Source organism: Panicum virgatum, chromosome 7K, assembly GCF_016808335.1.
Source record: "Panicum virgatum strain AP13 chromosome 7K, P.virgatum_v5, whole genome shotgun sequence".
NCBI classification, from domain to species: Eukaryota; Viridiplantae; Streptophyta; class Magnoliopsida; order Poales; family Poaceae; genus Panicum; species Panicum virgatum.
Genome location: NC_053142.1, coordinates 14,815,008 through 14,830,523, shown reverse-complemented (window position 1 = coordinate 14,830,523; position 15,516 = coordinate 14,815,008). Strand labels below are relative to the sequence as shown.

Here is a 15,516-nt window from a genome sequence, read left to right as displayed (position 1 = left end):
CGATCGCGGGCTTCTACTCCCGCACACGGTGCGTGGCCTCTTCATCAACTACCAGGACTACGGCAAGCCGCACTTCTTTGCCCGGCCACCGCTGGCGGCGGCGGCGGACGGTGCTCGGATCAAGGGCAAGGTTGATTTCATCGTGCGGGAACTCAATGGCAACGGCTACAGCTATAGCTGCTGGCATGAAGTCGCGGATCACTGCAATGGCCTCGTCCTCTACCGGGACACCGACCAGAATGTCTTGTACGTGCTCAATCCCACCACGCGGCGGTGGGCGCGCCTGCCGCCGTGCTCCGGCGAGGCCTATGGCCGCCGTGCGTTCCTCGTGTTCGACCCCGCCGTTTCGCCGGTCTACAAGGTGCTGCTTGCGCCCCGTGACCGGAGAAAGAACGAGGCAGAGAAGGATGCTTTTCGTTTGATGGATTGGCCGCCGTCGGCATGGACATGGGACGATTCTCGTCGAGGACCGGGATGTGGGAGGAGAAGGTGTTCGTCCACGAAGGCGAGGCGGCAGGGACAGTTGATGAGTTGGTACTGGACTTGGACTCGTTGAGGTTCACTGTCGTTCCCAGGGTTCACAATTTCGGCCGGAATTTCACGATAATCTCGAAATTTCGGTTTTATCGGTGGGGTCCGAATTTTTTCCCCACCCGAAATTAATTTTTAAATATTTTTTCGTGAAAAAATAAATTTAAAAAATAATATTAAAAATTCCGATATTCCCGAAATTCCCTCTTTATCGCTGGGGTCCGAAATTTTTTTTACCGGAAATAAAAACCTTTGTCGTTCCTCGATGGCGCTATGCTGCCTACTGGAAAGGGGAACTCTACGTACACTGCCGTGGTGAATTTGTTGCAAGGTAAATAAAGTGCCGAACCTCATTGCTGAACCCACTTTTAGAACAACATCGTCGAAGGAGAGACCCAAATCTTGAAATTCCTTTCCTCGAAGGTGTTCTTGATATTTTGCTTTTAGATGATTTTCTTAATATTTTGTTGATCCATGGATATATATGTGTGTTGTTTTGAAGGTTGTCCTTAGTGAAAGATAAGTACCAAGTGATCAAGTCGCCGATAGACCTCGCCGAGTGCAAGAATGATGTGCGGTCTTTTCTAGGGAGATCGAAGGACGGGGTATACTTCGGAGCTATTAATGATGATGCTAAGCTTCGGGTTTGGATGTTCACTGAATCCTATGATCAGACCGGGTGGGTGTCAAAGCATGAAAGTAACCTCAAGACAAACTCGTGGTCATTACATGAGTGGAATTGTGATGAGCTGGAATACGATGCGCCCTGGATCATGGATATTGCTAATAAAAAGAGGTACAAGGAGGTGTCATTGCAACAAGATGTTTGTTGGAACTCCGACGATGACGACATTATCGATGTCACGGATGATGAAGAGGAGAGTTGCTTTTCGTATGTCAGATTCCTCGGGTTTCATCCGTACAAGGAGGTCATCTTCTTGTGTGACGAAGGTATAGCAGTGGCTTGTCATTTGAACAGCTCAAAGGTTCAATATTTAGGGCCAATACACCTGGGAGGTATCTACAACCGTGGCGATCGTGAAACCTTTGTGTATACGCCCTGCTTGATTGGAGATTAGCATATAGCAAGCAATTGTTATGTGCTTACATAGCATCATGAGTCGTCGTTTTGTTTTGTTACTTTGAGTTCTTGTTGACATATCTTATCTTATCTTATATTATATTATTAAAGTGATCCAATTTTTTTGTTTGGTCCAACTTACTGTATAACTATATAGGAGCACTCCGCTAAGGATCATTAAATACATTTCTCTCAACATGCAAACCTATCCACCTCATCATCCACACCAACATGCACCCCACTAAAGGCCATTACTCTATTTCTGTCTTCATGCAATACAAGTTATTTATGTAGTCCCATATAAAGTACAAATCAGACCATATTCATTACATCTCAGTCTATCCACACCATCTATTTATTTTAGATTTACTTCATGCAAACAGACATGAGTTGTAGAAATTTGTAATACTTTTCTTTCTCTTGATGCATAGTCTATGTTCAAGAAGTAATATATCTGAAATATAGCACGTCAGCTTTTAATTTCATTGTACCTATATATTGTCTTTCGTAGTTCAACAACCTTTAGTTAATATTGCCATCGATAGTATCTTTTACACCCTGCTTCACTATCATCAACTTCGTGCACATTTTCTAACCATTACATACATGTCATATTGGTTTCTTTCTTCTCCATCCATTAATTAATCAAAGAGTAATTCAAAAGTCTATGATTTTGATCAAAGAAGTCGCTCACATGGTTTTCAACGTAATCTCTACGAGTGCACCATTTATATGAACAATTAAACGACCACATTGGTTTATAATTTATCAAGAACCTCTCTCAAGTCCACAGCAACGCGCGGAGAATCACCTAGTATCATTAACAAGTGAGCCTAATGTTTGGTTTGTTGGTTGCTCAAAAAAAATGTTTGATTTCTTGCGATTTTCATCGTTGGCAGGTGGGTCCAGTTGTGCAGAGGTCAGGAGTATCTCAAGATTTTATATCACCTCGATATAACAATCTTGAAATTAATAAAGCTTCCCTTATAAAAAAAAGAGTCGAGGTACAGTTGATTATGATGTGCTTCTGAATGCGTTAGTTGACGTGTGAATTTGTGATTATGCTTAGTGTCGAGAACTGTTAGAGGCCAAAACATATTTTGAATAATTTCGAACAAGGAAATTATTGTCACATGAAATTCAGTAAATTGCTCCGATACTATAAAGATACAAGCTGCTCCATCGCATTACCCGTGGCAACACATATGCATATTTACTAGTCTTTTATCAATTCTATATATTGCTTGTTCTGTGAGTCCTTCAATGTATAATTGCCTGTTGAAATCTACTCCTATTTTTAATACTGGCTAGAAAAAAAGCTCTTACATTGCTACTGGCGCATTGCAAGATTCATTTCAGAGTAAATTATTGCACTCATACAACAACTTGTCAGGTGTGTATATTGTCCAAGAACTTGTCAAGTGGGTGCAATTTGGTCTAACAACTTGTAAAATTCTCAAGCTAGTGCAATAACTTGGCAAATTTGTTCACTTACAGTCTGGACGTTACAACGACATTGTATTAAGCAAAGTATATAGACATGTGAATTTTTCTGCAATCAGTAATTCTTATTTATTCAACTGCGCGTGTAACTTATTTATTCATTAATTAAAATTAAATCAAATTTTAGAATTATGCAATTGGCATTACCTAAACTTAAAGTAAATAGGAAAGATCTTTTTATATTCTTCAGTTGCACACGGAATAAAACTCCTCATGGTTCTTTATTGGGCTCTTCATCAACTACAAAAGGACTGAAATAGTGAAATATCAAAGGTTTTTTTTTTCTTTGGAAACTGGCACCAGTTACGTTGTTGGATTGGAATGAATGGTTTGTAGTAAGCCTTGGCCTTACTACAATCAGAAGAGGACAGAAGTTCTGGTACGATACGGAATCTAATTCGGCCAATCTTGTTTTGTTTCCTCCGAACAAATTATAGTGTCCAAGATCTGATCGCGTGCAAACAAAAAAGAGAGCGAGAAAGAGAGAGGAGAGACAGAACATTCAATTCTAGGGTTGGCGACCAGGGTTTGAGAACATCCTGCGAGTTGATCGTCAAACTATATCTCTGCACTACAAGCGTCCATGGAGACCAAGGCCACGGTGACTCTACCCGACGACTTGCTGGCGGACATCCTCGGCCGTCTCCCAGCTCGCAGCCTCGCGGCGTCGCAGCGCGTCTGCAAGGCATGGCACGAGCTCGTCGAGAACCGCCGGCTTCTTCTCCGGCTGCGGCGCCTCCTCCCGCACTCGGTGCGCGGCCTCTTCATCAACTACCAGGACTACGGCAACCCGCACTTCTTCGCCCGGCCACCGCTGGCGGTGGCGGCGGACGGTGCTCGGATCAAGGGCAAGGTTGATTTCATCGTGCGAGAGATCAATGGCTACAGCTTTAGCAGCTGGTATGAAGTCGCGGATCACTGCAATGGCATCCTCCTCTACCGGGACACCGACCAGCACGTCTTGTACGTGCTGAACCCCGCGACTCGGCGGCGGGCGCGCCTGCCGCCGTGCTCCGGCGAGGATTGGAAACGTCGCGCGTTCCTTGTGTTCGACCCCGCCGTGTCGCCGGATTACAAGGTGCTACTAGAGCCCGTTGACCCGAGAGAGGCTGCCTGCAGTCGTTTGATGCAGTGGCCGCCGGCGGCATGGAAGTGGCACGAGTTCTCGTCGATGACCGGGAGGTGGAAGGAGAAGGTGTTCGTCCTCGAAGGCGAGGCGGCAGGGACAGTAGGTGAGTTGGTACTGGGCTTGGATTCGTTGAGATACAGTATGGTTCCTCGATGGCGCTATGCTGCCTACTGGAAAGGAGAACTCTACGTACACTGCCGTGGTGAATTTGTTGCAAGGTAAATAAAGTGCCGAATCTCATATTGCTGTACCCAGTTTTAGAACAACATCCTCGAAGGAGAGACCCAAATCTTGAAATTTCTCTCCTCGAAGGTGTTCTTGATACTTTGTTTTTTAGATGATTTTCTTAATATTTTGTTGATCCATGGATATATGTGTGTGTGTTGTTTTGTAGATTTTCCTTGCTGAATGATAAGTACCAAGTGATCAAGTCACCGATAGACCTCACCGATTGCAAGAACGATGTGCGGTCTTTTCTAGGGAGATCGAAGGAGGGGGTATACTTCGCAGCTATTGATGATGGGCAGCTTCAGGTTTGGAAACTGAGTGAGTCCAATAATGATGATGAGATGAGGTGGGAGCTAAAGTGTCATAGTAACCTCAAGACACACTCTTGGTGGTTGCATGAGCGGAAATACGATGCACCCTGGATCATGGATATTCGGTACAAAGAGGAGTCTCTACAACAAGATGTTTGCTGGAACTCGGACGACGACGACATTATCCAAGTTTCAGACGATGAAGAGGAGAGTTGCTATTCGTATGTCAGATTCCTCGGGTTTCATCCGTACAAGGAGGTCGTCTTCTTGTGTCACGAAGGTACAGCAGTGGCTTGTCATTTGAACAGCTCAAAGGTTCATTATTTAGGGCCGATACACCTGGGAGGTATCTACAACCGTGGCGATCGTGAATCGTTTGTGTATACGCCCTGCTTAGATTGGAGATTACGCGCATATGCTAGTGCAAGCACGTGCAGATTCTGAGGTCCTTAGGTATAGCATCCTGAGTCGTCGAATTTTATTTTTGTTATTTGGAATACTTGTTGCCATTAATCTTTTATCAATTCTATAGAGTATGCCCCGCCACTACTACCCCATCACCGCCAGTTTTAAAACCATTCCCTCAAAGGCGGCAGTTATGAGGGGAGCCGGCGGTGATGTCATTTTTTGAAACCGATGGTGATGCCATTTTTCGAAACCGATGGTGATGCCATTTTTCGAAAAAAGAAAGAAAAAAACCCACGAGCCGCTGCCTGGCCACCCTACTAGCCACCGCTGCAACACCGCCCCATCGGCTGCTGCCACCATCCAGCAGCCCCGCCGCCGCTCCACAGCCACAGCGCCGGATCCAGAGCTCGTGCCGCCGGAGCACCCTCTTGACCAAGGGAAGGGAGGAAGAGGGGATACCTTGCTGTCCCCGCCAGATGCCGGACGCACTAGCCACATCCTCGCTGTGCCGCTGTGTGCTCCCGCCGACGTTGTCAGAGCCTCGTCAGATATTGAATGCTCGGATTCGGATACGAACTATCCATTCGAGTGTCTAACCTCTTCGGTTGGACGAACGAACGCATTATATTTGTACCACTTTCATCCCTAACCACCACTTCCATTCATCACCATCGGATCGTGTAAAAACTGTTAGTGATAAGTTATCACCAACGGATTGCGGAAAACCAGTGGTGACGTCTTTCTTTAGTATTGTGCGAGTCCTTCAATGTATAATCCGTTGGAACCTACTCGTTGTTTTAATACTGACTAGAAAATATGCTCTTACATTGCTACGGGTGAAAGCATTGCACACAGATTCATTCCCGAACAATGCTTACAAAGCAATATTTGTGAAGTTAAAGTCATATACATGGAACTATAGAAGTGCCGGAGTTAGCAAGACATATGAACAAATTTAACAGATTTTGTTCAACATAATGGCCCCTCCCTCACTCTGCATGCTTTTCACTCCATGGTACTTTCACAGTTTCACTGCCACAGGCCCATAGCTCTGCTGTCTATATGTTGCCTTCTGTTTTTACAGTGTGATTTATTTGCCTCATTTCAATTATACTGTATCTCTTCTCATACTTGCATTGTCGAACTACATTTATTAGGTGCATGCCTACCATTGTATGTACAGATTATTGTACTGTTGTTGATTTTGCCTCTTACTCAAATATATCTCCATGAGCGACGCTATATCCGGCCTGTTTACCCAAAGGCTTCTGCCAAAACTGATAAAAAGTATCCATAACATTAACACGCACTACGGGAAAGCCTGAAGACGCCGAGTGCCAGGGGCACTCGGCGAAGGCCCAAAAACACTCGGCGAAGTGTTCGCCGAGTGTTGCACTCGGTGTCGTGCACTCGGGGGAACAAAGACTCGGCGAATGCGGCTTCACCGAGTGTCAAACCTCGAGCACTCGGCGACTGTTTCCCGAGTGCCACATCTAACACTCGGCGAAGAGTTTCTGAAAATATAAAAAAAAGCTTGCACGACGCCGGCAGCAGCTGCCTGCTGCTGCCACCGGCCCCTTCCCCTCGACCACCGCCACCACCACGCCGCCGGCACCATCAACACCACGCCGTCGCCATGCCGAGCCCCGCCATGGGAGGGCGAGCCGCCGCGGGAGGCTGAGCCTCGCCGACGGCCGCGGGAGGCCGAGCCTCGCCGGCCGCCGTGCCCCAGAGTGTTCGCGCCGCACGTTGCAGAGGCGCCGCCAGCAGGAGATGAGGCCGCACCGTGCCGCGCCAGAGAGAGGGAGGGTAGGGGTCTGCGCCGCCGGAGAGGAGGGGAGTGAGCCGTGTCGCCGGAGAGGAGGGGAAGGGACGGTGCCGGTGGGAGAGCGACGGGAGGTGGCCGCACGCTGCAGGGGCGGCGCCAGCGGGAGATGAGCCTGCGCCGCGTCGGAGAGACGGAGGGGAGTGGTCCACGCCGCCGGAGAGGAGGGAGTGAGCCGCGCCGCCGCCGGAGAGGAAGGGAAGGGGCGGCACCGGCAGGAGAGCGACAGGAGGGGACCGTGGGATCTGAGGCCGAGGGAGAGGGTGAGGCAGGCGGATAGAGATAAGGTGGAGAAGAGGATCCGGTGGAGAAGGAGGAGACCAATGAGAGAAGAGCATTTGGGGACATTGGATCGCTGACATGGCTGCTTCGCCGAGTGTCAACATTAAACACTCGGCGAATGGCTGCTTCGCTGAGTGTCGTAGATCTAGCACTCGGCGAACCACTTATATTTTTTATTCCTTTTTAATTCATATCTCCTCCGTAAAAATCCTCTCTTTTGTCGTCATTTTTCAAAATTGCTCCAACAAAATTTGCATGTATATGTTAAATTCACTAAACAATGCATATTTAATGCTTATACACATTTTAATCCATTATTTCATGTAGTTTACTAAATTTTAATTTGTATCAACTAGTTGTAGTTAATAAATTAAAATTATCAAATGGATTCGAAAATTCACCAAAATTTCACGGCCTACAATCTAGGTTGTTCATTGCTTATAGAAAATGTTTCAAAGTCAAACTCTAATTTAACTACCATTGTTACTCCAAATCTAACTGAATCTTTCTCAACTTTCTGAAACTTCTCTAGAGATCCATTGGTTTGTAAGCAGCGCACGTGATGAATTGCGCGAAATCTTCTCAACTATTTACCACAACCTCCACATTCGATATCATGACATCTTGACAAATCTCATAATTTTTTACCTAGTTTGCATTTTATAGAATTAAAAAACAATTTGGCTACAAGCACATGATCATGTTTACTGAACAAGACGTGCAGAATTAGCTTTGATTTAAGAAGCAAGGCCTCAAAATGGACTAACACTACTGGAGAAATATACATTGGTACCAGCACGTTAGTGCCGGTCAACTAGGGGCCGGCACTAACGTGCCTAAACAGTAACCCGCGGGCACGTTAGTGCCGGCTATAAACCCTAGCCGGTACTAACGTGCCATCCCCCCAACGGTCAACATCTAACCCACAACGGTCAGAAGTCTGTTAGTGCCAGCTAGAGATACTAGCCGGCACTAACTTGGCATGGGGCAAGTTAGTGCCAGCTGGTGACTTTAGCCGGCACTAAACGTCCACACTTAGTGCCGGCTAAAGCCACCAGCCGGCACTAACTTGCCCCATATATACCAGACACTCCTTCTTCCCCAGCCCGACCAATTCATTTGGCCAAGCCCCTCCTCTCTCTCATGGCGTGTTAGAGGGGAGGTGATGCCCATTTCCCCCCAAATTTGTGAGGATTTCACCCATCCAAGTGCACCAAAGGTTAGTAGCTTCTTCCACTCTTCTTTCACGGTGTTTATTCTTTGTTTCATGCTTTCTAGATAAAGAAAATAGTGATTTTAAGGTTGAGGAAAAATGAGCATAATTTTCCAATTTGTTCATTAATTTGAGCAAAATAAAATCGATTTGTTACTTTTTAGAGAAGGTTTTCAAGATAGTTTGACTATGACACATTTAGAGTAATTTTTTTTGAATTATTTCACGTGGACATGTGTATATGTTATTATGCAAAATTTTAAGGATTTTAAGGATGAGTGAAAATGAGCATGATTTATTAATTTGTTCATTAATTTGAGCAAGGTAGAATTGATTTGTTGCTTTTTAGAGAATGATTACTATATAGTTTGACTATCACATATTTAGAATGATTTTTTTGAATTATTTCATGGTGACATGTGTCTATGTTATTGTGCCAATTTATTTTTCTATTTAGTTTAAATTTACTAGATAGGTGGCCTATGACACATTTACATTTTTTTGAATTACTTCATAGTAATCTGTTTTTAGGGATAATGTGCATGATTTTTTTTTTAATTTGTACAGATGGACCGGCAATGGATGCACGGAAGCCGGAGGACCTCGCCGTGGATTCAGGCTTTAGATTCTTTTCTCAAGGCGGCAATGGCAAATAGGTCGCCAAAGGGTTTAATGTGTTGTCCATGCAGTGTTTGCGAAAATAAAAAGGAATTTCGAAAAAGAGATATTCTATGGAATCACCTGGCCTTGAATGGTTTCATGAGTAACTATAGCATTTGGACTAAGCACGGCGAAGTTGGAGTTATGATGGAAGATAATGAAGAAGATGACGATGGTGATAACAATCTTCCAGATTGGGCATGGGTTCATAAAGCAGGTGGCTTTCAAGATTTAATGAACGAGGGTGAATCAAATATTGCACAAGAGGAGCCACCTAATGAGCTAGGTCAGGCATTGCTTGATGCACAGAAAGACAATGAAACTGTGAAGGAGGCATTAAAGTTCGAGAAGATGTTGGAGGATCACAAAAGGCCGTTGTTCCCTAGTTGCAAACCGGAGTAGAAGAAGTTGGGTACCACGCTAGAGATGCTGAAATGGAAGGCAACTAATGGTGTCACCGATATGGGATTTGGTCAGCTATTAAAGATTGTAAAGAACATGCTTCCTGAGGGTAATGAACTGTCGTCAACAACATACGAAGCTAAAAAGATGGTTTGCCCTCTTGGATTGGACGTGCAGAAGATTCACGCATGTCCTAACGACTGCATCCTGTATCGCGGCGAATACGAGAACTTGGAAGCTTGTCCTGTTTGTAGCGCATTGCGGTATAAGATTAGGCGAGATGATCCAGGTGATGTTGATGGGCAGCCGGTAAAGAAGAGAGTTCCCGCAAAGTTGGTGTGGTACTTCCCTATAATACCATGTCTGAAGCGCTTTTTCAAAAACAAGGATAACGCTAAGTTGATATGGTGGCACAAAGAAGACCGTAAGGAGGATCACATGATCAGACACCCAGCAGATGGGTTCCAGTGGAGAAACCTTAACCGAGAGTATCCTCAATTTGACAACGACCCAAGGAATATAAGATTTACTCTAAGTGCGGATGGAATGAATCCGTACGGTGAGTTTGGCAGCGCTCATAGTACATGGCTCGTGACCCTATGTATATTCAACCTCCCTCCTTGGTTGTGCCTGAAGCGTAAGTTCATCATGATGCCGGTGCTTATAGAAGGGCCAAAAGAACCTAGCAACGATATTGATGTGTTCCTGCAACCCTTGATGGATGATCTCTTACTGCTCTGGAAAGAAGAAGGTGTACATGTGTGGGATGAGTATAAACAGGAGTCTTTCAACCTCCGAGCTTTGCTTTTTGTATGCATCAATGATTGGCCTGCACTTGCAAAACTTTCGGGACAGTCAAACATGGGATACATGGCCTGCATCCACTGTTATGATGAAACCGATAGCATTTATTTGAAACACTGTAAGAAGTGCGTATACATGGGCCATCGCCGGTTCCTTCCTACCGATCACCCCCTAAGAACTGAAGGGAAGCATTTCAAAGGAGAGCTCGAAACTCGTTCTAAGCCTCTGTTCCGTAATGGAAAGCGTGTGTTCTCGATGATCAAGGATGTGAAGGTAGTATTTGGAAAGGGTCCCGGTAGCCAACCTATTCCGAAGGATGACCAGGGACAAGTTCCAATGTGGAAGAAGAAGTCTATATTATGGAACCTACCTTATTGGCAAGTCTTACAGGTTCGCAACGCAATTGATGTGATGCATCTGTCGAAGAATCTTTGCGTCAACCTACTAGGCTTTCTGGGAGTGTATGGTAAGTCAAAAGACACATTGGAAGCAAGGCGTGACATGTGGATGCTAGCTGGACAACAAGGCTTGCAACCCGAGAAGAGAGACAAAGAACGCCACTATTTAAAACCAGCCATTTATAATCTGAGTAAAGAGGAGAAGGAAAGTATGTTCGATTGCTTGAACAGTATCAAGGTCCCGTCTGGGTACTCCTCAAATATACAGGGCATAATAAATGTGAAAGAGAAGAAAATCCAAAACTTGAAGTCTCATAACTGCCACGTTCTGATGATACAATTACTTCCGGTTATACTGAGGGGTGTTCTACCGAAAAATGTGAGATTGGCAGTTGTAAAGCTTTGTACGTTCATGAATGAAATTTCACAGAAAGCAATTAATCCAAATAATCTAATAAAGCTGCAGAAAGACATTGTCGAATGTCTTGTCATCTTCGAGATGGTCTTCCCACCTTCCTTGTTCAATATTATGACACACCTTCTAGTTCATATTGTGATAGAAATAACTATCATGTGTCCTGTTTTTCTACACAATATGTTCCCTTTCGAGAGGTTTATGGCAGTATTGAAGAAGTACGTGCGTAAACGTTCTCACCCAGAAGGATGCATTGCTAAGGGCTATGGAACAGAGGAGGTCATTGAGTTTTGCGTTGACTATCTTCCTGATCTCAATCCGATTGGGCTCCCCATGTCACACCATGAGGGGCGACTAAAGGGAAAAGGCACCCTAGGAAAGAAATGTAATGTGAACATCCCTTGTAGTGAATTCAGCCAAGCAAACTTCACGGTTCTTCAGAATTCATCCAAGGTGGCTCCATATATTGATGAGCACATGAATATTATACAGTCTGAAAATCCACAGAAGAATCTTGCTTGGATTACACGCCAACATATAAAAACTTTAGACGGCTGGTTCAGACGAAAATTATTGGGCAACAACACAGTTGATCAAGAACTTCAATGGCTGGCTAGGGGACCATCAATCACTATCCAGCAATACCAAGGGTACGAAATCAATGGGTATACATTTTATACGAGAGCTCAAGACAAAAAAAGCACCAACCAAAACAGTGGTATCCGTATGTGTATAGTAAACAGTAATGGAGAAAAGAACAACTACTATGGTGTTATAGAGGAGATATGGGAACTTGAATATGGACCCATAGTTGTCCCTTTATTTCGTTGCGAATGGGTGGCTGGAGGAGGCGTAACGAAGGACCGGTATGGGATGACCATAGTTGACTTTAAAAAGATTGGATATAAAGATGAACCATTCGTTCTAGCCAAGGATGTGACACAATTGTTCTATGCGAAGGACATGTCGAGCAAACCGAAGAAGAAGTCGGATAAGACGCCTGAAGCAGACAAGACTAGAAATGAGCCGAAACGGCACATAGTTCTTCCAGAAAAAAGAAAAGTTGTTGGAGTTGATGATATTTCGGACAATTCGGAATATTATGACCAGATTGATGACCTTCCTCCATTCTCAGTTGACGTTGACTCTAGCATCCTCTTATCCAAAGAGGACACACCTTACTTACGCTGTGATCACGCTCAAGGCACTTTCGTCAAAAGGAAGATTATCAATGTTCCAGTAGATAATGATAATGAGTAGTAGTTTTATATAAGTTATATATTGAATTCTCTCAATCAGTGATGTAATGTAATGCACCGCATCGTATTTATCTCAATTCTTGGTACTATTTGTCCAATTATGACATAATATCATCTTCAGATAATGTTATATTTTTGCATGGCATAAATATTATTTACATTCACTAATTTTACATTACTAGAAGCATTGAAACATTAAATTACAAACAAATAATCAAGTAATATGTGAATTGATTACATCATTGTATAGGCTACTATTGAAAAGTTTTTTGAATATTTTTGCATGGATCAAAATGAAATGTTTTCGATTTATTATGAATAACAGAAACATATACACATATAAACCCTATACGCTACACATAATTGATAGTGATTGCATATTTGTTAATTTACTTCAATTACTATTATTATTGTGTAGATATAATTAACAATATAATTAAAAAATTATGATATCAATTTTCAATTTATTAATCTATTTATTAAGCCAATTATGAATACATTTACTAATATTAAAAATTTTGTGTAAAAGAGAATTGGCGCAGCCAAATTTTCTTTCCCGCCAGTTTGGACAAGTTAGTGCCGGCTGGTAATCCTAGCCGGCACAAACTTGTCTCGCTAACGTCATAGGGACACGTTAGTGCCGGCTGGTAAGTCTAGCCGGCACTAACCTAGCACTGCCCCCAACAAAGCCTTTTTCTTCTCTCCCCCAAATCACAAAGCCCCCAACAAAGCCTTTTTCTTCTCTCCCCCAAATCACAAAATTTAGATCGACGTTGCCCCGCCCGCGCCCCCTGCTCGCTCGCCCGCGCTCGTGCGCCGCCGCGCCACCCCCGCCCCCGGCCGCGCGTGGATCCCCGGCCGGCCCTCGCCCGCGTGCGCCGCCGCGGTTCGCCGTCGACCTCCCCGGCCCGGCACGCCGTGCCGGCCACACCGCCCTCGCCCCCTGCTCCGACCACCGCGCCGGCACGACGTCCTCTGGCGCCTCGTCCCTGGTGCCGCCCTTCCCCCGCCGCCCGACCTCGTCGTCCTCGGCACCCCGACGCCGCCCTACCCCGGCCCCGTGCGCGCGCCGCCACGACCTCATCTCCGGCGCAGCGCCTACCGACGCCGCCCTGCACCAGCCCCATGCGCCACCGCCCCCGCCCCCGTGGCCGCGCGTGGATCCCCGGCCAGCCCTCACCTGCATGCGCCGGCACGGGTCCCCGTCGACCTCCCCGGCCCGGCACGCCGTGCCGGTCGCGCATCCCTCGCATGACCCCAGGCTGCCGCGCCGGCGCGACCTCCGGCTCGTCCCCGACGCTGCCCTACCCCGCCATCCAAGGCCACGCCCCAACCTCGTTGTCCTCGGCAACCCGACGCCGCCATGCCCCCCGGCCCCGTGCGCTGCCCCGACCTCTAGGTATTTTGATCCGAATTGATTCTTGCCCTCACTAATCCATGGTTTTGGGAGCCAATTGATACAATTCTTGTATGTTTACAATTAATCTTCAATTTTGATAGACTACAATTCTGAACTTTTTTACTTCATGTGGACATATGGGAAGTTGTTATGCTATATATGAGTACCAAAAAACTCGGCCAGGTGGGGAAAGACCGCCCCACCGGTATTAACTTAAGAAGAAGCCTCGGCTTCCCCGACCGAGAAAATCCCCGAACCCTGGCCCCGCCCTGACACTGGGAGACGTAACCCCTGGGAACTGTGCCTGGGCCATGTAAGGGTCCTCAGGCCGACCTGGGCCGTCTCACACCAGTGCTTTGGCACACGGGGCCAGCGAGGGGATTTTTTTACTCTCAGTCTGAAATTCGCTCCCACGGGGAGTCGAACTTAGGACCTGAGGGGTGCCGCCGGAGTGACTAACCAACTAGGCTAGCATCCTTTGGCATATATGAGTACCATGCCTAGAAGTAATTTTAAATGTTCAGAGAAGTAATACACATATTAGAGTAGTAACTTTCATTCCTATTATGTTTAGAATTAATCTCCAATTTCGATAGACTACAATTCTGAACTTTTTTATTTCACGTGGACAGATGAAATTTGCTATGCTATATATGATCCAGCAGGAAACCGAAGATGCTAATTTCTTTTCCTTCCAAAATGCTTCCAAAATGGTTGATTGACCACCAAACAATAAGCAAATGCATGTAGCCACATACTCATCTGAGATGGCGACATATAAAGCATACAAGATGGAATTGACAGTGCCTGAAAGTGTTCTGAAATCTGAATAACTGTCTCTCGTTTTTTTAGGGCGATATAATTGTCTCTTTCAGCAAGAAAATATGATCTTTTGCACCATAGTTCAAACATCACAAACTTTCTTTATAATGTATGAGCCTAGTGCCAGTACTTAACAAAAAAGAGACAGACATGAAGAACTGGGTTGTATCATGTAGCCTTTGTTCTTTTTTTTTTGAAGGAACTTTGAGTTCCATTAACTCAAAGAATCAGCCAAAACTGGGTTGTATATCATGCAGCCTTTCTTTAGCTAACAAGAAAGAAAGGAAAATGGAGAAATCAGGTCGTCTCCTACCTCTTGCGGCTATATGCCCTATAACTGCCAGGATGGTTCAAATAAAACCACGTAACACATTAACTAAGCCATTTGCCTTTGCAACAAAGCCAGCGGGAGCACGCCCAGTTTGTTCACCACCTCTTACGGCTCCTAGCTACCAGCAGATCCATCACCTGTCGTAGCACGACGCTGCGCTCTGCACTGAACGTGGAATGGGCTTCCTCTCATCCCCTGCTACTACGGCACTGATTAGCAAGAGCGGAGTTCGACGGGGACGAGGTAGAGCGGTGAGCTCGGCTTACGCGCTTCCAAGGTCACCAAGGTTATTCACTGCCGGGATCGCGGCCAAGGAGTCGAGTGCTGAGCAGGGCCGATCTGAATCCCCGGTGGTGAGCGGCGGGGTATGTGTAGGCTGACTCCCCGGTTATACAAAAATTCACATGATTTTCTTGCTTACATGAAAGCTTGGCGTGTTGTTAACTTTTTTTTTAACAATTTCATGCCATTGGATAACATGAAAAAGTTGAAGTAACTAACTGCTAGTCGCGGAC

At 45.5% G+C, this 15,516-nt stretch overlaps 1 protein-coding gene across 1 annotated transcript; it reads left to right on the top strand.

Annotated features, from left to right (window-relative positions):
• The first annotated feature begins 3,698 nt into the window (after window positions 1-3,698).
• Window positions 3,699-4,466, top strand: LOC120639941 (F-box protein At3g07870-like). Its single transcript, XM_039915856.1, has one exon. It carries the CDS (start codon window positions 3,699-3,701, stop codon window positions 4,464-4,466), a length of 768 nt encoding a protein of 255 aa, XP_039771790.1.
• The last annotated feature ends 11,050 nt before the right edge of the window (window positions 4,467-15,516 follow it).

Excerpts from the sequence above, each read along its gene's own strand:
- LOC120639941 (XM_039915856.1), top strand. The coding sequence starts at position 3,699 with ATGGAGACCAAGGCCACGGTGACTCTACCCGACGACTTGCTGGCGGAC.